General features: G+C 34.8%; 3 protein-coding genes and 1 long non-coding RNA gene across 9 annotated transcripts; 2 read left to right on the top strand and 2 right to left on the bottom strand.

Annotated features, from left to right (window-relative positions):
- Positions 1 to 7,099: 7,099 nt before the first annotated feature.
- On the bottom strand, positions 7,100 to 20,186 carry LOC145735495 (uncharacterized). Its single transcript, XM_081989417.1, has 4 exons — positions 19,897 to 20,186; positions 12,553 to 12,729; positions 7,561 to 7,795; positions 7,100 to 7,507 (listed from the first exon to the last, which is right to left on the bottom strand). The coding sequence occupies exons 1-4, from the start codon at positions 19,967 to 19,969 to the stop codon at positions 7,390 to 7,392; spliced, it is 603 nt and encodes a 200-aa protein (XP_081845543.1). The 5' UTR covers positions 19,970 to 20,186; the 3' UTR covers positions 7,100 to 7,389.
- LOC145735497 (uncharacterized) lies at positions 7,755 to 16,678 on the top strand. 4 transcript variants are annotated; one of them, XR_014179691.1, is made up of 7 exons: positions 7,755 to 7,890; positions 11,754 to 14,197; positions 14,257 to 14,391; positions 14,474 to 14,596; positions 14,708 to 15,089; positions 15,181 to 15,413; positions 15,471 to 16,678. It is a non-coding gene; the product is annotated as an uncharacterized LOC145735497 (long non-coding RNA). The 4 variants fall into 4 exon arrangements; XR_014179692.1 differs by having other exon boundaries at positions 15,181 to 15,554; positions 16,127 to 16,678; XR_014179690.1 differs by having other exon boundaries at positions 15,181 to 15,554; positions 15,689 to 16,678.
- Positions 20,187 to 20,718: 532 nt separating the features above from the next.
- On the top strand, positions 20,719 to 22,175 carry LOC145735493 (uncharacterized). 3 transcript variants are annotated; one of them, XM_081989415.1, is made up of 5 exons: positions 20,719 to 21,023; positions 21,179 to 21,322; positions 21,381 to 21,604; positions 21,651 to 21,737; positions 21,798 to 21,919. In XM_081989415.1, exons 1-4 carry the CDS (start codon positions 20,887 to 20,889, stop codon positions 21,704 to 21,706), a joined length of 561 nt encoding a protein of 186 aa, XP_081845541.1. In that variant the 5' UTR covers positions 20,719 to 20,886; the 3' UTR covers positions 21,707 to 21,737; positions 21,798 to 21,919. The 3 variants fall into 3 exon arrangements, with proteins under 3 accessions (XP_081845541.1, XP_081845540.1, XP_081845539.1); XM_081989414.1 differs by lacking the exon at positions 21,651 to 21,737 and having other exon boundaries at positions 21,804 to 22,175; XM_081989413.1 differs by lacking the exon at positions 21,651 to 21,737 and having other exon boundaries at positions 20,725 to 21,023; positions 21,798 to 22,175.
- A 68-nt stretch (positions 22,176 to 22,243) lies between these two features.
- On the bottom strand, positions 22,244 to 24,513 carry LOC145735489 (aldehyde dehydrogenase, mitochondrial-like). The gene is given in 11 exon segments (XM_081989410.1): positions 22,244 to 22,358; positions 22,419 to 22,620; positions 22,670 to 22,834; positions 22,889 to 23,025; positions 23,082 to 23,265; positions 23,320 to 23,471; positions 23,523 to 23,769; positions 23,824 to 23,868; positions 23,870 to 23,955; positions 24,013 to 24,127; positions 24,178 to 24,513. Coding segments are annotated over 11 exon segments (1,533 nt in total). The 5' UTR covers positions 24,283 to 24,513; the 3' UTR covers positions 22,244 to 22,263.
- Positions 24,514 to 24,792: the final 279 nt, after the last annotated feature.

The raw sequence follows: 24,792 nt of genomic DNA, 5'->3' as shown, positions 1-24,792 counted from the left end.
ATTTGACTGCGCCTAACTCGGTTTCTATGACAGTTAGGAGATTCGTTCAAACGTCAAAATGTAGCTTGTAGTTTCAGGTTTCTTTTGTCATGACAGAGTTTTTATGGAAAAAACACTAATAACTGAGAAAACTGGCTTAAACAACACTGTTGTACAGGCCAAAGTTGAATGCAAAATTTACTAATTTTGAAGGTATAGTGCGTTCCTCATAAAGTCAAACTATCCCAAAAAGGGGTGGTTTTCCATCCCCTAATTTTTAGGGAAAATTCCCTAATCTGGCAATATCTGATTTCAGTCTAAACTTGACAGCATATCAGATTTCTTGTCCAGTCATGTAATTGCGTGGTGGACCAATAAATTCCCTGGGGAAAAACGAAAAAATACGTGACGTTTTCAAAGGATTAAGGTTTTATCTCTCTCTTGTCTGCTTGGCAGCGCGATTTCGACTCAATAACTTAGTAACTGTCAGCGGTTGGATTCAGTTAGCTGTAGCTGACGCGAAACGTGTCGAATATGGCCGTTTTAGCGCTACAGCAACATTTAAATACACATCGAAAAGGGGGTTAAATCCAACAAAAAAAGTGACGTTTCTGCCGCCTGGTTTTAGTAGGAGGATTGATGGGCAAACTTGACTGTGAAAATCGATAGAGCGCTTACAGAGGGAAACTTGGAAAAAGTGAGCTGAATGCAAATTGGACTTTCCAAAGATTACCGAGGGACTGTAAAATGTAAAAATCATGGTTTTGGTAGAATTGCTTTAATAAAAGTAGCGGAAATCCCTTTTTTCTAAGCAAACTGTAATAAATTACACGGGTTTGGAAATTCACTCGTACTAACTTTCTGAAGTTAAATAGCAGAATTTCTTGTGAAAAGCATTTTTCAATGTCACGCTATTGCCCTTGTCGATTTTTCCCCCACGTGCTCAAACCGCCTTTGAAGTGACCTAGTGAACGCCAAACTCCCTATTTTCGGCTGACTCTACGTCGTCTCCGGAGGTTGAGCGTCGACGTTCCCGGTCTGTTTAATTAATATTTAAACTGGATGAATGAACTTTTCCATCGTTGCCAGTAGATTTACGACCCATTTTTATCTCATCGATAATCGATTTGAATTTAATAGATTATCGCTGATTTTCCATTAGGCTAATAAAAGAAAGATGGATGGGGAATTGTTACATAAATCTTGATAGATTTGACACTTTTTCGGTATATGTAACAATTCTAATGCATCTCAGTAATCTCTAGTACGATTATTTATCAATGTCTAAAATGTGAGTTCCGAACTATTAATCTTTCCATCTTAATTAAGAAAAAATCCATTCTGCTACTATACAAGGGGTTGTTAAAAAAGCCACATGTTAATACAATCTTGTAGAGGATGAAATTTCCTATAACTTTCCTTTTTAGCATTTTTCTGTGGCTCCTCAAATAACGAAGCTACGCTCAGTGAAAATGGAGTAAGTTTTAAAAAAGCAGTTTGGTACACCCTGTCACTTTTTGCCTTATATTTCCGTAAGGAGGCCCTTAAGGGCAAAAACCCTTAATACAATCTTGTAGAGGATGAAATTTCCTATAACTTTCCTTTTAAGCATTTTTCTGTGGCTCCTCAAATAACGAAGCTACGCTCAGTGAAAATGGAGTAAGTTTTAAAAAAGCAGTTTGGTCACCTTTTGCCTTATATTTCCGTAAGGAGGCCCTTAAGGGCAAAAACACCTTAATACAATCTTATAAACGATAAAATTTCCTACAATTTCCCTCATTTAAACATTAAAAAAATTACCTAGTCACTTTTAATACAAATTTAAGGATTTTAAGAAGTAATTAATTGCAACTGAGAGTGTAAACTAACTCAAATGTATTTGCTTTTTGTTGTTAAAATTACAATACAGACCACTGGATTTGTTTAAGGGGTTGCGTTTACTCTGCTTGTAAAACTTTAAAACAGTTTCTGATTTCGTTTGTTCTTAAAACACCCTGGAGCGGTCACCTTTACAGCGTTGCCAATTTGAAGTTTGCCAGTTTATTAACAAAGTTTGCCAGAAAAATGCAACTCAGTGGTTGTCAAACGTTTAGTGATTTAAACATTAGTCAGTGTATAATAACAAGTCTGTTGGTATCTTCATAAATATGGCCGGTTCGTAAGTTTACGAATTTTGCTTCATTTTTATCCGAAACTTCAGACATTAATTTCAAAGACTTTTAGCAAAGCTCGTAAAGTTTCAAACTTTTTTCTTTTTTCATTTTTTTTTGAAATTAATTAAGTACAGTACAAGTTTTCTCATCCACTTTCTGGCTGCTAATGTATAGTTATCGCCTCATTTGCGCTTTTTTTCATTGATTATGCTAAAAACAATAGTAGTATTCATTACTTTTAAGCTAAAAATTCACATTAAGAAACATTTTTCTGGTTCCCAGGCTAACAAAGTAAACCGAGTGTTGCATATTAGACAGTTTACGCAACTATTCAGATTGAGTTTATTTAATAAGTACTCATATTATTCCATAATTATTGTTTTATCCTTGTCCCTGATATAGTAGAACAATACACTTAAATGGGACTCGATCGTTGCAAATCCTTGAATTTGCGGAAACATGACCGATTCGATTACAACAACAGTGAAAGGAAACACCTTCACACTCTCCAAATATTTCTTCCTAAATTGTCAGTGTTTTTGCATATGTGTATGAGAAACGTTTCTATTTGCCTTTGTTTTTGTTCAGTGAAAGTATGACTTGAAGAAAGTGGTCATTTTCTAAGAATAAATTGTAAGTTTGGCAACATTCATTGCAATGACAATAACACATGTCAAACATTTTATACAAAAACGTCACTTGTCAGCAGGCTTGCCACATTTTCGAGTTTAAAAGACAAATCAGGATTTTACGATCACTCTAACAAACTCACGACTCTGTTGATTTTCGATCTGCTTCAGTTGAGAAACAATTGTATTTCTGGTCCACTCACTTTTGCATCCTTGAATGATGCAGACTTCCAAAGTAAGCCGCATTAGTCATATAGTAGGCCTTTCTAACATTTTCACAATCAAAGTCGTAAAACCGTAATAAATCTACTGGTAATACTTGGTAAAAGCCACATAACACAACCCCTTTAACTTATTAAAAATGCAACAGTTATATAACAACCATTGAGGTGTAAATTATCACTTTAGCATGGTTAGCTTAACCCTCTACATTGCTTAAAATTGGGTTTTCTTAATTAGCATTGCTTTAGTTTACTCGTGTAAATTACCAATTAATGTACAGTTCTTTTAAATCAGGTTTTGCTCGAAATAATTACACCCCGTAATGGCAATATAGAGAAACGGTTTTTTTTATTGCAATATTTGATTGTTGCGTGAAATTTCATACTATATGAACACATTTTTTTAATGTTATTGCTCAATTTCAGTCCCTTGCAAAAAGTTGATTTAAATCATATCTTTGGCTTCAGCTTTAATTCTCATAACCGCGTTTTACGTCTGACGTCACTTATTTCCTATTGGTCAACAGTAAATTTTCAGCTGACAGATTTGGCAACACTGTTTTCCCTGTTCACAGTCACGACATTTTTAGTTGTCAGTTGTCACAATTTGTTTATTTTTTTTTACTTAACTGTTACAGTTTGCAATCAAAATCAAAAATGAAGCAATCGCCCCCAGTATTATTCCGTGTTAGTGCAAGAAAGTTGTTTTGTCTATTTTACGAGAGCAATATGGCATCAATGTGTTTTTAAGGTTAGCAAAGGACAGAAACATATTAATTGACAATTGACATTGACAGCGCTTCAATTTGTTAGCGATTTGACTCACAAGAGTGAGGTTAAGCCGGTAATAAGAAAAACATAAACAACAGAAATTAAATCAGATTATCATCGATTTTACTTTATTTGAATTGTGCCCAGGCTGGTGCTGGTAGTGATTCTGGACTGTGTGTGTTATTTTCTTGATGGTAAACCGGCAAACTAAGGTAAGCAGCAATCAACCTTTTGTATGTCACATGAAACATCTATCAGCCCCTGTTTGCCTTCACAATACTATTTAAACATTTTCGGTTACCGAAATTATCAAAATATGAATGGATCAATTTAATTCTCAACAGGAAAAGTGTCAACAAACATACAACAACCAAAATTATGAATTTTTCTAACGGCGTGGGGGTTTAAAAAAAAACGTATCCAGTATAAGCTACCGTGATCTAACTAGAAAATGTACTGAAACTTTGCTATAAACTTGAAACTCTCCCACTTTCAAATAATAATTATATAAAATGGGTAATTACCTAAACGAGTTCATTATTTCCCTAAGGAAGTTGGGCCCCCGAGTGTCGCTGCAAAGAAGTGGGGTTAAGAGAAGTTTCCATCCACATATATATACGTAGTTGTGCCGGTAACTAATTTATGTTTCTACATAAGTTGGAATATCTATGCTAGTTTAGTTAGGAAGTTTCAATATAACAACTTTAACACCAGCCGTGCGTTCGTCATTAGCCATGCCAATTATTTGTTAGCAGATATCTTTGAATACACTGCTCGTTATGAACTTTACAACAATTTAATCATTTAAGTTTCGCGGGACAAAGTTGACAACGACTTTGTCGAAGAAACTCACTCTACTTCCTTTTCGGTTTTAATCAATTCAGGTTTTAACAGCGAACTTCCTTTCTCGTCGCTCCTATTATATGACAAAACTGCTCTCTAAGGGGTATAGACGCCATTTTGTCTCACTGTCAATACTGATATGTCAAAACTGGGTGTTGTCATTTGGTGGATATCGAGTTTGTAACTTGTCTTCGGCTTTCGAATTGAATCGCGGTAAAAAGACATTACCAGTAATAAATTTGCGGCCCCGAACAATTATCAGGCCGTAACGAGGTAAATCGCAGTCCGGGTGCGGAGTTGATCCGGCCGGATTCCGAAGTAATTGAAACGGTCAACAACAGAAACCGCCGCGTGTAGTGCGAACTCAAATTACTTCCGGAGGTGGAAAATAGATCTCCATCTCTCTCACTTCTCTATATTTGTTCGGACAACCCTATGAATAATGTGATCCGTGGATGACCCTGTTTGTCTTAGGTTAACTATGTTGTGCGTATCGACTGAATTGATTTAGGTTAATTCTGAATATACTGTCATCTGCCAAAACAACAGCCATTTTGCTGTTAGCATTGTAAGCAATGCCAACTTTAAGCATTTACTCTTTTCGTTTTTTGTCAGTTTAACTTAAAAAGCTTACAAATTATTACCTTTGACAATTTAAAGTAATTATTAGTACACTAAAATCTGCACGGGACTCGAGAAACGCGTCCCATAAATCCCGACGCTGAATAGAAGAAATAGGTTGAACCAGATAAGGAAGAAGCTACTACGCTTTGTTTATCTAAGCAGGACAAATTTAATTTCCCTGACTTGCTGTTAAGTAGAAGGAACTGCCAGAGAGATAAGCTGACAGGATGATAGCTACACACGCAAATCCAGCCTGGAGTCATATTATAATTAAGTAATTTTTTTGGTAAGGTTTGCTAAACTTTTTAGAGCGTTTAAGTCTTGACCAATAGTCACTAAGCAAATTTCACTGAAAAAATAGCGCTTTACTGGTAATTAGACGATATTAAAGTATTGGTAACGAGTATGCTTCCTAAGCACTTTTAGCTAATAGACAGTGTTGAAACGTTTAAAAGAACCATCTAATTCGATTTAACGAGCAATTAATTGGATTATTGTATTGTTGATTTCCCTTTCCGGGGTATTTTTTACATTAAACAGTGAATTTCCGAGGCAATAATCTTTAAGCACACCTGTGGTTTAATAAATTAGTTTTGTATCGTGATTTTTATTATAAATCAGAACATGTGTTTTGTGGTTTGGCAACGCTGTTTATTCAATAACCAAACGTTGATACTGTTGAGAGTTTGGTAAAGAAAATCTAAAACAAAACAAAGTTTCAATGGTAAAATACACGTCACGTGATGCGATTTACATTATGAAGGCAAAACTTTCAAAAACAACTACAAGTCACTTGAGTCACTGAGCTGACAACACTGTACTGTCACGTGATCATAAAAGTATAATTTCAACTGTGAAAATTCGCTAAAACTAATTTAGACAGTGGTAAAAGCTAAAATGCAATTTTTGAGTTGGCAGCATTGTAAAGGCAACGTGACACTAGTCACGTGACCATAAACAGGTAATTTAAGTAGTGAAAATTTGCTAAATAAAATTTTGACAGTGGTAAATGTTTAAATTGTATAATCACGTGTTTCGGTAGCAGCTGTCACTCTGAACAGCTCGCGTCTGTTAAACGAATACTACTAAATAAACCTACGAATCACTTCCTCTTTGGAAGACAATAATTTTAGTAAAATTGAAGTAGTAATTTGAAAGTTGTTGTGGCAAATACAACGTTTAAAGATCATTCACCATTAAATCACAGTTTTTTTCTCAGAAACTCAGTCATTTTGCAAATCTTAATCTGAAAACTCATCTTCGTTATTTGATGTGAAACTGGTTGCATAGATTGGCTCCTTCCAGTTCGCAGCCTTTCCGGTACATCTTTCTTAAAGAGAGACCGTGGCAATTTTCAGCTTATTCCAGAAACGAGCAGAATTTCATTCCTCTTCAAAATGACGAAGGTAATCCACAGGTGGCGCAAAATCTTTCCTCACATTGGAAATTTCCATCCGAATAACGCAACTAACAATAATAAACTAATCTCTAATGCAAAAGCTGGAATTCTAGTTGTATCAAACTCGGGGGCTACTCGCGAGGGAAATTAGGCGTATATATAAGGATCATCCCAAACCGAATTAATGAAAACGCATCCGGCATAGGAAAATTGTGGGCGCGATCATTCGGAAAATCGCACTTGGAGAGGCACTTTCCGTGTATTTTCCAACTTTCTCAATTTTCGTAATCGCAACGGTCTTTTTGTGCCCCTGCACAGTTTATTTTACGAGTTGTTGATGAGATTGGTTTCATTGGCGTGCCTCGATTTGATTAGGACTATTCCCACGGGGGGTGTGTACTCTGTCATCAGGGGCGTCCCAACTAAAATTACAATACCGAGTTGATGATTAATTTTGATGATTTTCAAAAAACTAAAAAGTACTTTTTTCTCCTTTAATTGAACATCAAATCTTGGAAGATTATTTGTTTTTTTTTTACTAATTACTAAACGGTATAACAATAATATTAAACAAATTTACACTACCACAAAGTTTGCTTAGTTGCAACAATCATCAAAGTCTCTAGAGTACTGTTAAGGATGTACCTACTAAAATTATTAATGTTACATGGTTTTGGAGCCTCATAAATTACACCTGACAGGTGCAGTTTGTACCTCTACACTAAAATGGCATATCAAACTCACTAGAGTGATCAAACATTATTGAAAAGTCACTCATCATCCTCCTCATTAAAAATGTCTTCCAGTAACTGTTTAGTGATGCTGCGATGTGGTTTAGTAGGATCCAGTTTGGGTCGTCCGTACAGTCTGCTGTTGATCACGTATAACCTGTAACAATGCAGGTTAATCAACCAATCAGAACACGGTAAATTCGACTCAACTTTTCGCTCAAATCGCATCTAACGTTGAACCACCAATCGCAAACGAAGACCAGTTGACTGAATTGCGTTCCGTTCGGACATAGAAAACTGGTTTGACGGCCGTCAATGTCGCAATAGTGCCAAGTCTGGCAACGGGTTTCCGGATCCGCGTAGAATCCAGGGAATGATTGCTCGTCGCAGTAGAAGTTGGTGTAGGGCACTTTGCCTAATACTGGATAGTCTGTTCCAGGCCTCCCTAAGTGAAAACAGTTTACATTAATAATCAGTGCTAGTTAGGGGCGCATGCACCACTTGTCAAGAAAATTATTAGCCTCACTAAAATTACTATTGGTACGACCCCATTCTTTAAATTTTTTTGAAAAGTAAAAAATTTTAAAGTGCTTTTTTTGTGCTTATTTCACTTAATTTAAGGTTTTTTTGTATAAATATGCCCTTTACTGTGCATTGGAACCCTTATGGAGAAAAAAAAAAAATTGAAAATTTTGACAAAAAATGGCATTTTTCGAATTTTTGAAAGGTTCAAAGTGGTTATTTCCCTTAATTTGAGGTCCTTTGGTATAAATATATCCGTTGCTGTGCATTAGAACCCTTATGGAGCAAAATAAAAATTTGCCAAAATTGCACTTTTGACAAAAATTGAATTTTTTGACTTTTTGAAAAATCGTAGCTCTTGTATTTAGATTCGCAGGAAATTCGTTCCTACGCCATTCGAAAAAGCATAAAAAATACTACAAAATGAGTTAAAAATGGCCTTTCTAGCTCCTCATGTTCCCGAGATATTGAATTTCAAAAAGTACCTAAAAAACCTCTCTAGTACCCCCCCATTCTTTCAATTTTTTTGAAAAGTGAAAAATTTTAAAGTGTTTTTTTTGTGCTTATTTCACTTAATTTAAGGTTTTTAGTTATAAATGTGCCCTTTACTGTGCATTGGAACCCTTATGGAGCAAAAAAAAAAATTGAAAATTTTGACAAAAAATGGCATTTTTCGAATTTTTGAAAGGTTCAAAGTGGTTATTTCCCTTAATTTGAGGTCCTTTGGTATAAATATATCCGTTGCTGCGCATTAGAACCCTTATGGAGCAAAATAAAAATTTGCCAAAATTGCACTTTTGACAAAAATTGAATTTTTTGACTTTTTGAAAAATCGTAGCTCTTTTATTTAGATTCGCAGGAAATTCGTTCCTACGCCATTCGAAAAAGCATAAAAAATACTACAAAATGAGTTAAAAATGGCCTCTCTAGCTTCTCATGTTCCCGAGATATTGAATTTCAAAAAGTACCTAAAAAACCTCTCTAGTACCCCCCCATTCTTTCAATTTTTTTGAAAAGTGAAAAATTTTAAAGTGTTTTTTTTGTGCTTATTTCACTTAATTTAAGGTTTTTAGTTATAAATGTGCCCTTTACTGTGCATTGGAACCCTTATGGAGCAAAAAAAAAAATTGAAAATTTTGACAAAAAATGGCATTTTTCGAATTTTTGAAAGGTTCAAAGTGGTTATTTCCCTTAATTTGAGGTCCTTTGGTATAAATATATCCGTTGCTGCGCATTAGAACCCTTATGGAGCAAAATAAAAATTTGCCAAAATTGCACTTTTGACAAAAATTGAATTTTTTGACTTTTTGAAAAATCGTAGCTCTTTTATTTAGATTCGCAGGAAATTCGTTCCTACGCCATTCGAAAAAGCATAAAAAATACTACAAAATGAGTTAAAAATGGCCTCTCTAGCTTCTCATGTTCCCGAGATATTGAATTTCAAAAAGTACCTAAAAAACCTCTCTAGTACCCCCCCATTCTTTCAATTTTTTTGAAAAGTGAAAAATTTTAAAGTGTTTTTTTTGTGCTTATTTCACTTAATTTAAGGTTTTTAGTTATAAATGTGCCCTTTACTGTGCATTGGAACCCTTATGGAGCAAAAAAAAAAATTGAAAATTTTGACAAAAAATGGCATTTTTCGAATTTTTGAAAGGTTCAAAGTGGTTATTTCCCTTAATTTGAGGTCCTTTGGTATAAATATATCCGTTGCTGCGCATTAGAACCCTTATGGAGCAAAATAAAAATTTGCCAAAATTGCACTTTTGACAAAAATTGAATTTTTTGACTTTTTGAAAAATCGTAGCTCTTTTATTTAGATTCGCAGGAAATTCGTTCCTACGCCATTCGAAAAAGCATAAAAAATACTACAAAATGAGTTAAAAATGGCCTTTCTAGCTCCTCATGTTCCCGAGATATTGAATTTCAAAAAGTACCTAAAAAACCTCTCTAGTACCCCCCCATTCTTTCAATTTTTTTGAAAAGTGAAAAATTTTAAAGTGTTTTTTTTGTGCTTATTTCACTTAATTTAAGGTTTTTAGTTATAAATGTGCCCTTTACTGTGCATTGGAACCCTTATGGAGCAAAAAAAAAATTGAAAATTTTGACAAAAAATGGCATTTTTCGAATTTTTGAAAGGTTCAAAGTGGTTATTTCCCTTAATTTGAGGTCCTTTGGTATAAATATCTCCGTTGCTGTGCATTAGAACCCTTATGGAGCAAAATAAAAATTTGCCAAAATTGCACTTTTGACAAAAATTGAATTTTTTGACTTTTTGAAAAATCGTAGCTCTTTTATTTAGATTCGCAGGAAATTCGTTCCTACGCCATTCGAAAAAGCATAAAAAATACTACAAAATGAGTTAAAAATGGCCTTTCTAGCTCCTCATGTTCCCGAGATATTGAATTTCAAAAAGTACCTAAAAAACCTCTCTAGTACCCCCCCATTCTTTCAATTTTTTTGAAAAGTGAAAAATTTTAAAGTGTTTTTTTTGTGCTTATTTCACTTAATTTAAGGTTTTTAGTTATAAATGTGCCCTTTACTGTGCATTGGAACCCTTATGGAGCAAAAAAAAAAATTGAAAATTTTAACAAAAAATGGCATTTTTCGAATTTTTGAAAGGTTCAAAGTGGTTATTTCCCTTAATTTGAGGTCCTTTGGTATAAATATATCCGTTGCTGCGCATTAGAACCCTTATGGAGCAAAATAAAAATTTGCCAAAATTGCACTTTTGACAAAAATTGAATTTTTTGACTTTTTGAAAAATCGTAGCTCTTTTATTTAGATTCGCAGGAAATTTGTTCCTACGCCATTCGAAAAAGCATAAAAAATACTACAAAATGAGTTAAAAATGGCCTTTCTAGCTCCTCATGTTCCCGAGATATTGAATTTCAAAAAGTACCTAAAAAACCTCTCTAGTACCCCCCCATTCTTTCAATTTTTTTGAAAAGTGAAAAATTTTAAAGTGTTTTTTTTGTGCTTATTTCACTTAATTTAAGGTTTTTAGTTATAAATGTGCCCTTTACTGTGCATTGGAACCCTTATGGAGCAAAAAAAAAATTGAAAATTTTGACAAAAAATGGCATTTTTCGAATTTTTGAAAGGTTCAAAGTGGTTATTTCCCTTAATTTGAGGTCCTTTGGTATAAATATATCCGTTGCTGTGCATTAGAACCCTTATGGAGCAAAATAAAAATTTGCCAAAATTGCACTTTTGACAAAAATTGAATTTTTTGACTTTTTGAAAAATCGTAGCTCTTTTATTTAGATTCGCAGGAAATTCGTTCCTACGCCATTCGAAAAAGCATAAAAAATACTACAAAATGAGTTAAAAATGGCCTCTCTAGCTTCTCATGTTCCCGAGATATTGAATTTCAAAAAGTACCTAAAAAACCTCTCTAGTACCCCCCCATTCTTTCAATTTTTTTGAAAAGTGAAAAATTTTAAAGTGTTTTTTTTGTGCTTATTTCACTTAATTTAAGGTTTTTAGTTATAAATGTGCCCTTTACTGTGCATTGGAACCCTTATGGAGCAAAAAAAAAAATTGAAAATTTTGACAAAAAATGGCATTTTTCGAATTTTTGAAAGGTTCAAAGTGGTTATTTCCCTTAATTTGAGGTCCTTTGGTATAAATATATCCGTTGCTGTGCATTAGAACCCTTATGGAGCAAAATAAAAATTTGCCAAAATTGCACTTTTGACAAAAATTGAATTTTTTGACTTTTTGAAAAATCGTAGCTCTTTTATTTAGATTCGCAGGAAATTCGTTCCTACGTCATTCGAAAAAGCATAAAAAATACTACAAAATGAGTTAAAAATGGCCTCTCTAGCTCCTCATGTTCCCGAGATATTGAATTTCAAAAAGTACCTAAAAAACCTCTCTAGTCGAGACTCGCCCACATAAATATCTTGCATACCTGACACGGTTACCTGCATCAGTTTTGTATCTAAAATTCCTAGATATATGATATGTATACCCTATATAATTATCTTACCTAAGTTATGCAGAAAAAACCACAATAACCAGATCGGACACAGATATCCAATATAAAGTCGTGACCGAGCAAACTGTATAAAACCATTTCAACTCAATTACCGTGCCGTACAATTAGAAACAAATTATATATCTGTCGGCCATCATCCTTAATGGCTGCATTTATCCTTATAATGTATAGAGAAAAAATAACCGTTTTGTATGGTAAGAGGTGTGCTAAGTAGTTTAATCAACAACCATTGACCACTAAAAGACTAACATATGGAGCAAGGTTAAAATGGCTATTAAAATTGTTTTTATTCTTTTTATTTACATTTATAACACAATTCAATCAATTCAAGACATTTTTAGAAAATTCAGAAAATAAATGTCAATTTTTTTATAAGGCTAAGGTCGTGTAGAGTTAATGTCCCGTAAACTTTAGCAAACGGAAAAGGAACAATAATGGGAACGACTGATTTATTTATTTTTAAATGTTATTTGGTCAAGTTGTTTAATGTCAGGTTTTCATTTGAAATGAACAAGCTGAAAAATGCTTTGTTAACTAATTAAGCATTTTGTCATATGCTTTAAGCGCTTACTATACTTGCTAACACGGCCATACTTGTCATCTGTCAGTCGTGTTGTTTAGTAGGAGGCGTTTCCTGCGCCATTTTTAGACCAAAGAAGAAAACGATTTATGTGCCTCACCTGGAATAGATTTTCCCAACTCGAAATATTCCAAAACCGATGGGCTGAGAAACCCTGGAGGTAAGAAATTAGTGCTCAGATCGTTGTTGCGTTCATCAAACTCGCTGTCTACGTCGTTTTCTGGGTCGGGTGAAGGCGCCCTAGGCCGTTTTGTCCTAGATTTCTGTTCCAGACCATCTGAAAATCCACAAAAATTTTATTATTACCGGCAATCATAAGCGTTGAATTTGGTCGCGGTTAATGGAATTGCCTCCAACAATAAAGCGTACAACACTTCACTTTTATTATCCCACGCACCGAAACGAGCCCGGGGTGAAAAATATAAAAAATTCAAGTAAACGATGGGATTTTATGTAATTCCGACTAAACAAATTGTGCCATTATTTTAAGCGGCATCCAGGACGGAATGGATGAGCCGCGTTACCGTTACGGGAACTGTGTCTTGAGCATCGGAGAAGCTCCTTTAAAAATGGTAGAAAAAATATCAAATTGCCGCCATTTGCCGCACTTTTTGACTAGAATAAAAATGGGTCGCGCAACCTTGTCCGCAGTTCTCAATGCGCCCCTAAAATGAATAGCGTGAGACCAGTCTAATGGCCGTTAACAGTATTAGTCATTACACGATCCGACTGCAGACTGTGACCAGTTTTATTGTTTCTCTTTGACCCTAAAAAAGTTTATGAAACATAATTAATTTCGCAAAAGCAAGGTCTCGACACCAATACAGCAATTTGTCTGTATATTATATGTTAAACGCACTCAGTGGATAATGCACTGGCAAAAACCTTATAATTAGTTAAAGAAATTCTGTAATTGCCCAGTCAATCAAAATTATCCAGTTCTAAAGAACTTTCTCAGAAACTTTGTTATTTCTGTCAGTTAGTTTATGTCTTGTAACTGATTCTTGTAAAGTACTCCACGAAGCTTTTTAAGTTTTCCTACTTAAATTGTTTCTTCCCCTGGTGACTGACACTTTCCGCAGCGTTTCATTTTATTACCACAAAGGGAATAAAACGAGTTTTGATGTGTACATATAGAGCAGGATTAACCATTCTTTACTGATTATGAATTGAATGGCAAATCGTAAGCGTGATGATTTTTTTCAGACAATTCAATAGGGCATAAATAATACAAACAAGCAAGTGTCTATACATTGACATGAATTTTTATTCGGGGCTTGGTTTTGCGCTTTTAAATCACAACAGGGGGCTTATTACATTAGCAATTTAACTGGTAATACAATTGAAGCGCTTACAAAAATGCTATAAGCACACAAGCAACTTTGGTCCTACATATTGCAACCGGTTTTCTGTCAGTTGTCAAGAAACCGTTAGTTATGATTTGTGGTTCGATACAAATTATTTGCAGTTTTTGTTTTTCATTTCTAATTTTTGAAAATGTATAGTGTATTGTCATGCATTTTTATATTTTAATAAAGAAATACAGTTATTGCTAATTGAAAACCTCATTAATTTGTCTACGCTTAAAGCGCTTACGAAATTGCTGTAAGCGCACCTATTCGTACACCCAGTTCTGTCCACTGTCATTTGTCAATTATTATAAAATTCATTTCGTTTTCTTGAAATTGTTTTTCATTTGTGGGCTTCTTTAAAAGTTTGGGTTTTTTTTCGCTCTGAAAACCACGGTAATGTATACTCATCAAATATGAACCCCAAAGCTGTTGTTATACCGTATTTCTTGTAGGTTAAACATTCAAATCTGAAACCGCAAATAGTTTGCGATTTTTTTGATGTTACCGTCTCCCAAAATGGCTGTAAAAGGTGTTGAATGCTTAAAATCAAACTTTGAGATGCTTCCAGAACAAATCAGTAACTTGTGGTAAGTTTTTGGTTTATTTTATTTAAAGATCTCGGGTGCTTTTATTATATTTACATAATGGTGAAGGAATAATAACTTATAGAACTTATATACCATCCAAAAGGGAGAACTCCTCTATACATTCGGTATATTGTTATGTATTCAAGTCGTCTCTTCTGTACCTAAATACTGAAATGAAAGGAGAGGACTTTGGCGCCAGAACAAAGTTAGTCCTTAAAGTATTACTAAAAGTAAAGGGGAGCATAATAGAAATGCATAACGAGAGTTATTCATGTAAAGTACACTTTGAATAAGAAGTTATTTTGATATGTTTCAGTTGCTGGTTGATAAACGTAAACTTGAAATCCAATTAAGCGTTTATCCTGCCGATTTGGTGCCGGTTGATCATTTTAGAGCGATGCAAGGCCGATTAATTCGGATCTGTGTCAAAACCAATAGGAACGCTATTCGATCCAGTAATAATAATAATAATTACACAACAATGGCGTTGTGCCCACATCCCGATGCATTAACACGTAATAAACAATGCAAACACGCAATTTACATCAACCAGATTGTCGTGTGTTGGTTAGATTATGTGGAGTAGAAGATGAAAGATCTGTACAGGGTGATTTGCTCTTAAAAAATGTCAAATACGAAAGTTGTAGTCCAGGACCTGAAGGTATGCTGGGTGGATCAAAAAAGCTATATGACACAAAGTTAGTAATCATTCTGTACTTTTTAAATTACCATACTTGATATTTTTGGACTGAAAGGTTATTGTATACGTAGGAGTGTGTGGTATTTTAGATAAAATAAGTATATTGGAGGATGCGGTTGGAATTTGTGGAACTATCTGGAGAAAAGTTATCGTCAGTCGGACCCAACTTCCACAGCCGCAAAAGTTAGCCCGTTCACCGAATAATTTCCATTCAAACTGACTATTTAAAAAGAATTTTAATTCAACCAGCCAACCGGGATGGGTTGCTTCTGACAACGCAATTAAAACAACAATACACGAGCACATATCCACCCCCGAAGACGTAACCAACTTCCAGACCAATTGTTTAATTAGATAATTAACAAAACCGGTTTTTCAGCCAGTTAGTAATTCCAGAGCGGCTTGTATACACGCATTCAACATCAGTTGAAAAGAAAAATCCCGTGACTTTGAGCTCGGCCAGGTGAGTGGAAACTACAATTAGTGACGGAAGAAGGTAATCGCATACAAAGACCCTCTTTCAACAACAACCTCCTTATATTTACTACAGTTTTGCGCAATAATTGGACGATTTCAAAATGTTTGTTTTCTTGACAGTTTTCGCTAAACGTTTCGCATAATTCCACGTCCAGGACCTTGAAAAAGGCCGAAGAAAATTAATCGTTTATGCAACCCGACCAACACTACTTAACGGAGTATACGTAAACGCATCAGGTTTACCAACCTGTGTGTACTGCGATGCGATTACTAAACAGAGAGTGTACGATTATTAAATTGCCTCTCTGTCTGTCTGAAACGTTGATTATGTGGAAATTGTTCATTGTAAAACCACTGTTGAATAAGCATGATAAGTGCAAAGCACTGTATATTATTCTATAGCTAAAAGATGTAATAACAAACTCTGTAAAAACAAAAATATAAATTTAACCCTTTTAAAAACAAAAATTGTGAACTATAATCGACCAACTACGATTTTGTAAAATCAGTCAGGTTTTTGAGGTCTTTTCTGATAAGTTTCTAGTATGAAAATTTCAGGTCCGTAACTGCCCAAATACCCAAAAATTGTGATTTATCGACCAACTACGATTTCGTAAAATCAGTCAGGTTAAATGAACAATAAACGCTTCCTGAATAATAAAACCACTCTCTAAACAGTAGATACAATCTGCATATCAACCTTCCTCTGCCCACTGATCAGTTTGAAGAAGTGTTAATGTCTATTTTCGAAACGTTTGTGACCTCTGACTTACACGATCGAGAACTACCAAGAATTTATCGTTGTGATGCTAACAGCTTCCATCCAAATGTTTCTCTAATATTTACATCTTAATTTTTCTAGTGTTGGCGGTTTAGCAAGGTTGCATTCAATGTTGAACAAATTGGATAAATTGTACCTAAAAAGGAGTAAAAGTTCAGTATAAAAAGCCTTTAGGGCGTACGTTTGTTGATGTGAGACTATCTCTCCATAGGAGCGAGTTTTTAGACTTTTATAAAGCTGGAAATACGCCAATAAATTATAGAACGCTCCTTTTACTGTTCAATCGATATAGTTTGTTTCACTGGGACTGTCTAAATAAATGATAATATTAGTTACAGAATGTGAATGTACTACCCTTAAGAACGATTATCCAGAGTTTTCCTCTAGAGAGAGAGACCACTAAAGACTGCTGAAATCCTCCTAAAAGTTTCCAGAGGCTTCTACAAGTGTCCTAAGTTTCCCAAGAATATTTTTAAAATGCTACTAAAAACTGCTGAAGACTCTAAAGTTGTCAGAGGCTTCTAGAAGTGTCTGAAATTTTGCAAGAATATTTTAAAAATACTAGAGACCATATCTTGGTAAAGTTATTAATAGTAACATTGTTAAAAATAGTTTTTTGTAGAACTAATTAAATTAATCCGCGTTTTAAACCACAAAAACCTCGTAAAAACTTTACAGATGCTGCTAATCGGGCCAGAACAATTGAAACAAAACCTCCAGTTGTAAACTTCTAGCATTTAATAGATTAATGTGATTAATAACCAGACTTTATTTATTACACACATATTACTATGTTTTTGGTGTCGTTTATTTGACATTGTTATATGCTCTAGAGTAGTTAATTATGATTATTACGTATGAATCCATTATTGCGTAACGCGCATTTTTTCAAAAATACATTCTTCACTATACGCACTATTACGTACACACAGGGGCTTAGATAATCATCAATTTGATTTAGTATTGCATGATATATCCGCTTGAACTTGACTGGTTTTATCTTTCAAGTCATCAAAGTTATGTTTTCCTGGTTTGGTTGTTCACACCTTTCACCGGATTTCAGTTCAAAACTTCAGTTTTTTCTTATCTGATGAATTTATAAATAACAGTTTAGTTATTTATTACATAAACAAGTGCTGAAGCACCTGCAACATTGTAGAAAACATAAGGAAAGCCAGCTTTCCCTCCGGTGTCTTACTCGATCAAACGCCAATAAATCACTGACTGTTCAATTATCAAGACCGAAATTATGGGTTGTAAATGGTATAGTTAACTATTTCATGCGTGTTGCCCATACAATTTACTACCTTAGGTGTGTCTTCTATGTTACGGATATTATTGCATATGCCAAAAAAATTATATCAATGTGAATTTTGTTACTATGGCTGTACTGACAAATTTCCTATCAAAGTTTTTTCCAATGCACAGCAATTAGGAATATCAAAGAAAATCTTGAAAACTAATTTAAAACATAAGTGAATTTCAATATAACGTCACAGTTAATGTCATCACAGTTTGTGATTTTTTTTTGACCAATCACAAACTACAACAGTGCTGCATTTTTTGGTAGGAAAGAAGGCAATATATGTCAGTTTTGAAAACATTTTTGCATTTTTAAGACACACCTCGTATTTTGCCTTGAACTTTTCAATCATTCAACATTACTAACAAAACGCACATGTCAAGCGACAATAATAGTAAATTTATGTAGATAAGCTGGGCGGATAATACCCGAACCACTATGAATATTATAGACTATGTCAAGGAAAGTGATATACGAAAAACAGTGGTAACTCGTGTCATATTTTTATTGCCCCAGAGGCGTGCACGCGTTTACACACATACAAGTGCGCGGTCATGTTGAAAGTATTTAATTACAATTACACTCCATAAAATTAGTAATTATATACTGTGAGTCAAAAAAAAGTCGCGTATGGATACGAAAAACCTTGCATAACTTGGTTCGTACCCTGTCAGCTTTTTACACAACCTCAATGTTCAAGATAACCAAACAACTGAAAAATAGTCCAATTTGTCCAAAGTTGCTTCACATTTTACACCTCAACATACCGTAAAGTGCAATATTTTGATAAATCACCGTTCGCTTGGGCAATATGTGCGGCAAAGTTGTGTTGGATTTATCCCGATTATTTATTTACGTGTAAATCAACTCAATAGGAAACTTTATTCTGGTGGAAAACCTGGGGAATTTGATTTTATGTAATATAGAAATCAATACTTTTTCAGTCAATAACTGACCTTACTAGTGATTGATTTAACATTAATTACTTGAAGATGTTTACAGTTTGTAATGATGCATATACACACTAAAGATGACTTTCACTTGTTTCTAATCTGCCGAAGAATGATATTAATAAGAATACCCAAAGCGCGAATCCTATTCAAAACACACCTTGAAGGAAAATATCATTCGTCTAAGGTAGGGCATCTATACATAGATAACACGAAATTATATGGGCAATCCTATAATCTGCAAACAATACACACACGAGCTAGCAGGAATTTAAAAACGTCGCCTAAAAAGATAGGGGGAAACTTTTTAGGGAGAGCGTACATCCTACCCTTAATAAGGTCAGACACGTGGCCAAAATAAACTGGAACAGATTAGGAAATTGCTCTAAGGATTTTGGCTTTATAAGTATAAGTTGAGAGAGGAACAAAAGTGGAAACGTTTGCCAGAATTTTAGCGTGTGTTTTTCTCCACCAAACCAACTTTGTTCTTGTTACAGTGACTTTTTGACTTAACAGAAAATTTAATAACAAAAGCCACTAAATGGGAAATTGTCCACAAAGTGAAATGGCAACGCGATGCCAGCTTTAGTAATGAATAATATTTTGTACCCCAAACCAGGTATATTTTATATACAGTAATCGAAAGATGATGTCGCCAAACTGGTCTATAAGCAATTTCGGTCAGAATCCTATTTTAATTAAATTCAGCTACAAGGAATTGATTAGAAATAAAACTGAGACCGCCGTTTGTAGAAGCGTCGCTTTTTAATTGTATTTTTTTTTTTTTTAATTTAAATGATTTTGATTTGATATTTTTCAGTGACTTAGGAACTTGCCAGTATTTAATGACTTTGTTTTGATTACAAGCGACACGAGCGCTTAATTGACCAAAACCGACAGCGGCGGTTTTGCAACACAAATATACATTATAATTTCAAATTTAATTACGAATAATTTAAGCTTTTTTAGGTTTAAATTTAAAAAAAAAATCCTCTTAAGATGGTCAAATTGCCTGTATACTCTTCAGCAATATAAGGCTTTTACACAGAGTAAAGCGCATTCATAAGACTGTATAAATTAATCTTTGACAACCTTCACCCATTTCTTTGACGCTGAATTCAATGTAACTCGTTTTCCTCGCCCATGTTGGTAAAACCTTAAAACTTCTTCTGACTATAGTCGTGTGACTGCTGATTTGTTGATACACACACACCTCAAACGCCATTATTATGCAAAGCAATCATCACAAATTACATATTATACAGTTACAATCTCTTGCAGTGTGACAACTTACCAGACACTAAAAAATATCCAAACATCACAAATACCAGTTGCACCATCACCACCAAATTCGTCCTGGAAAGCATTATTAAAAAATTATAGATGCCCGAAAAATAAACAAAATAATATATAATAATTTAAGCACGTGCAGAACCTGAAATCGACTTTCACATAAAAAACAAACGAGCACCGTCCCGGGTTCCGATAATTGGAAAGTGCCACTTTAACGTCCGCAGTACCTTCGCATCTTGTATAATACTGCGGTACCGCGACCCGCTACTACACTGAAACATGAATTAATTCTTCAGAGAAGGGAGAACCCGCTCGTAGTTCTTCATTTTTTTTATGCACTCACTGACTATTTGTTTGTAGTAGTAGTAGTACCATTACGGATTTACTTACTAATTCTCTTTAAAAAAATGTGTATTACAGAACTTTTAAGTCTCAAAAATGGTTATGTATGCTAGGCGAGTTCACCTAATTGTCCTAAATCGCTTAAACGATCAGAATTAATATTTAAGCAAGTCAGTTGTTTGTAAAGAAATAAAATAGCACAACTTTAGGTTTTAGTAGCACAATATTTTTCCATCCATATTTGTTCAAATATGCTCCTCAAGTAACTCTGCTGTGCTCGTCAACAAAATCTCGCTTAAATTAGTTAAAAATTCCGTTTAATTAGACTTAAGCACTTTTAGCTGGCCAACAAGTGACGTCACATTTCCAAACAAACTGAAATAAACACCGGTGTGCTGTCAATGTCAGTTGTCGGATTGATTATCTCTCTTTCTGTATGCATTAGAAAGAGAAAAACCTCTCCCTACCAACTCGCGTGGTCTGTCACTGTCAATGTGAAAACCAGCTGTTTTTTTGATTACTTCACTGACCTTCTAATTAAATTTCAAAACACTAATAAAGCAAAAACCGTGATAAATTTGATCTCGGTGATAGAATGGGCCGCAAGTGAAGGTGGTTTAAGTAACAGTTGGTCGTCAACACAAAAGAAATGAACCATCAGTCGTTCTTTTTTGGCGTTGATTTGGGGGTTTTCTTGATCAAAGGCATTGATGTTAAAACCACAAGTGGTTTGGTGGGTGCCTGTGTTTTTGTGGGGTGTTTGTCCTTTATATTTGAGTTTTTAAGGTAATTATCATATTTTTTAATCTGTAGATTAGTAGGTATTGTTTGGAAGCTGAATCAGAGTACATTAAGATAACAAAACAACAAAGTTTTCAGAAGTGTTACACTAGCTAACAAAAGCATTCTTCTATTACTCAATCAACTGACTTACGTTTTAGGTATTTACAAACCAAAAGCAAACAGAGGGAACTGAAGATAAGAGCCAAACAAATCAAGCTGCTATGCCCCACTGAAAGTGCTTCTTTATTGGCACAAACCATCACTAACACTAGAAACCCTCTAAACATCACATTTTTTGATAGGTTTGCCAATGCTGTATTACTGACCTACTTTATGAATTACCCTTCAATTTTCTAATAGGGCTTTTCTATTTGGTTCTGAAGTGTCCTTATGGCTTGTGCTACAGACTTTAGGCTACATAATCATGCTGTCAGTTATGTTATATGATGCATGGATTTTAATCTCTGCAGTTATAGGTGGAGGGTTTGGGTATTTTGTTTTTGGTCAGAAATTTATGAAAATCAACCTGGAAAACTGTCATATCATTAGGGAGACCTACTGCACTCAAATATGTGCAGAAACTGGTAAGATTCTAATATTTTAATTTTTTAAACTGTTAAACTGTTGTAGAAAAAGCCACAAGTGGCAGTCCTGGCACCTCCCAAAAGTATGATGTCCTATTTTAATCCTTTTATATCCAAGTTCCTGACTTCAGTTGTAATAAAAATTACTTTGTATAAAATGTAAGTGTTGTTCTTGAGTGAATGTTTTTGGTAGATGCAGAAGGTTTTCATGGGGCACCTTCCCAGTCTACACCACCTTTGGAAAGCCCTTCACACTCACAGGAGGAACTTCCAAAAAGCTGTCACAGTCAGAATACTCCAGTGACCCAAGTTAGTGTTCATAGGGAGTGTCATTGAAATATTGAATTTATGACGAAAGGGTGAAAGTGCCTTGATATCTATATTAAAAATGGTTATTTTATATTCTTGAACCGGAGTGGAGGAGAAGGGATTTTATATTTATGAACATATCAGTTGCCAAAAAAAATGGTTACCTGTTGAAATGTTGTATGTTTTACCAAAGCAATATTTTTGTGATTATAGAGTGTATGCAATTATATGTAATGTTATCTCAATATACTTTTTAAACCAATTTTATATATAATAATAATTTTTATTATTGTTTTTGGACTTATAAGATGCAGAGGAGAAAAAAAAAGATTCTCAGTTAAAATAATTTATTAAGAATTTTTCTGTGGAACTGACGTAATTACAGTTTTAACCTCGGTGTAGGGTTTAATCCCATACTCTCTGCCCAGTCCAGAATTCTTAAAACCTATAAAAGTTTAATTCATTTAAGTGAATAGTATTTTTAATCTTTAACTTGGTCTTGAACCTCCAAATGGTGCTTGAGGGCTCAATGCAAAGAATGTATTCACCCAAATTGTCCCTGCTCTGAGACTTTGCATTAGGTAGTTGACTTTGTCAATATCTTTGGAGAATATTCCAGCAGCCAAACCGTATTTGGTGTTGTTGGCGCGTTCAATCAGTTCATCGAAACTTTTGAACTTCATTAATTGCTGAACTGGCCCGAATATCTAAACAAGTTTTAGTCACGTGTGATTTAACGGTTTCAATCTAGCTTACTTCTTCTATAGCAACTACGTGGTGATCTTCCACATCCTTCAGAACTGTAGGCTCAACGTAATAACCTTGTTCCCCATGTCTGCCTCCTCCACAAGCTAATTTAGCTCCTTGAGACACTCCCTCTTTCACTAATCCTAAAATTTTGTTCATTTGGGTTTGGTCGATCTGTGTGGAATTTAAATGGTAATTTTAATCAAACGTTGAAAGATTGAATAGCACCTGAGGACCTTGCTGAGTGTCCAGATGGAAGGGGTTGCCCAACTTGCGTTTTTTAGCCAACTCTACCGATCTTTCCACGAATTCGTCGTAAATAGACTCTTCGATGAACGCTCGTGAACCAGCGGCACACGCTTGACCTAAGAAAGTTTTAAACTATTTTTTTGCCTATTTGTTTTATCTTATTTTTCGGTACCTTGATTGAAAAACACTGAAAAATGAGCAGTTTCCACAGTTTTTTCCATGTCGCAATCAGATAAAATGATGGCAGGACTTTTCCCACCCAGTTCTAAGGTAACTCTCTTTAGATTGTTAACACCAGCTTGTTGCTGTATCAACATCCCCACCTCTGAAGACCCAGTAAACGAGATTTTATCCACCTTTGTTTTAAATAGATGCTTTAAAATGTAAGCGAAAGTAAAAGTAATACAAACATTTGGGTGGGCAGTTAAGGCAGCACCAGCATCCCCAAATCCAGGCACGATGTTTACTACACCTGGAGGAAAACCAGCCTCCTTAATAAGCTCGGCCAGGTACAAGGTGGTGAGAGGGGTTTGCTCTGCTGGTTTCAGCACCACAGTATTTCCTGCAATAAAACTGTTAAAATTGAGTATCAAAAATATGTCTTGGAAAGCACCAGTGGCAATAGCAGGAGCAATTTTAGCAGCAGCCATAAATAAGGGTACGTTCCAAGGGGTGATGGCACCGCAAACTCCAACGGGTTCGTGTCTGGTGTAAGCCAAATAGGGACCGTCCATTGGAATGGTTTTTCCATGGTTTTTGTCCGCCCATCCGGCCATATACCGTAGCACTTTAGCTGACCATGGTATGTCACCGTAGAAGGATTCATTGAAAGGTTTTCCATTGTCTAGGGTTTCAAGGCTCTACACAAAATTCATTTTGGGAAATTTTCCTAGATACTATTAAAATTGACTTACGGCTAAATATTGGGCATCTCTCTCGATCAGTTCAGCCAACTTAAAAAAGCAATTTACCCCTTTCAGAAGCGTCCAAAGTTCTCCAGGGTGAGCCTAAACGAAAGGCTTCATTGGCAGCTTTAACAGCCTTATCTGCCTTATGAAATCGCTTTAAAATCTACTCTTCTGTAACTAAACACAAATTTTTACCTATATCGGCTTTGCCCCCATGTTGAATTTCAGCTATAGGTTTTTCATTAGCGGGATGGAGGGTGGTGAAAGTGGCCCCTGACTCGGATTTGTACCACTCATTGTTAATAAAAATCTATAATAATTAAGTCAAGTACAGTTTTTGATGTGATTATTTTGACTTACTCCTGTATGTAGAATTTCAGGGCTTTCAATCGGTTTGGGGACAGGAGCACTTGAAAATCTTCTGGACGATACCAGAGCGATTTTAACGACACGTAAACTACTCATTGCGACTACTAATTAGATCAGCTTTATGAGAGAATGAAAGGTAGTTAATTTGACAATTTATTATAGGATTTTATCTTATAAACTGTCACATAAGCAGAGCATGATTTTTTTTTTATAACCGCACCATAATAATATTTGGCAATACTACTTTACATGTTTACTTAATTTTTGACCTAACCAAAAAAAACTTGCATCACTATAGGCATTTACGAAAATTCCACCGTTTACCACAATCGGTGTAACTTTTAAGGATCTGGTTCATTACGGTGGAAAGAATTTTAGAACGCGATTGGTATGCCTGTTCCTGATATGTCTTTGACATCTGGCATCCAGATGTTTATTGTTGAAATGTTTTATAATATTCGCATACTCTCCCTCCATCTCGCAAACAGAACAATTCCAATATCCATTTTAATTAACAGGTCATCCTCATAAGCTAGCTAAACTGTGGAACAAACCGCCAAACCGTCAACCATAAACTAATTTTTGAGGTTGATTCTAAATTTTAAC

Source organism: Ips typographus, linkage group LG11 (assembly GCF_016097725.1).
Source record: "Ips typographus isolate SLU linkage group LG11, UJ_Ityp_2.0, whole genome shotgun sequence".
Lineage (NCBI taxonomy): Eukaryota > Metazoa > Arthropoda > Insecta > Coleoptera > Curculionidae > Ips > Ips typographus.
Note: the sequence above shows the minus strand (reverse complement) of the source record. Positions and strands in the feature narration are given on the sequence as shown.

Coding starts and splice junctions, on each gene's coding strand:
- LOC145735495 (XM_081989417.1), bottom strand. CDS start 19,969: ATGCTTTCCAGGACGAATTTGGTGGTGATGGTGCAACTGGTATTTGTG. Junction 12,730..19,896: donor TGGATATTTTTTAGTGTCTG/GTAAGTTGTCAC, acceptor GTGGATTTTCAG/ATGGTCTGGAACAGAAATCT. Junction 7,508..7,560: donor AGATGCGATTTGAGCGAAAA/GTTGAGTCGAAT, acceptor GCATTGTTACAG/GTTATACGTGATCAACAGCA.
- LOC145735493 (XM_081989413.1), top strand. CDS start 20,887: ATGAACCATCAGTCGTTCTTTTTTGGCGTTGATTTGGGGGTTTTCTTG. Junction 21,323..21,380: donor AACATCACATTTTTTGATAG/GTTTGCCAATGC, acceptor ATTTTCTAATAG/GGCTTTTCTATTTGGTTCTG. Junction 21,605..21,797: donor TCAAATATGTGCAGAAACTG/GTAAGATTCTAA, acceptor TGTTTTTGGTAG/ATGCAGAAGGTTTTCATGGG.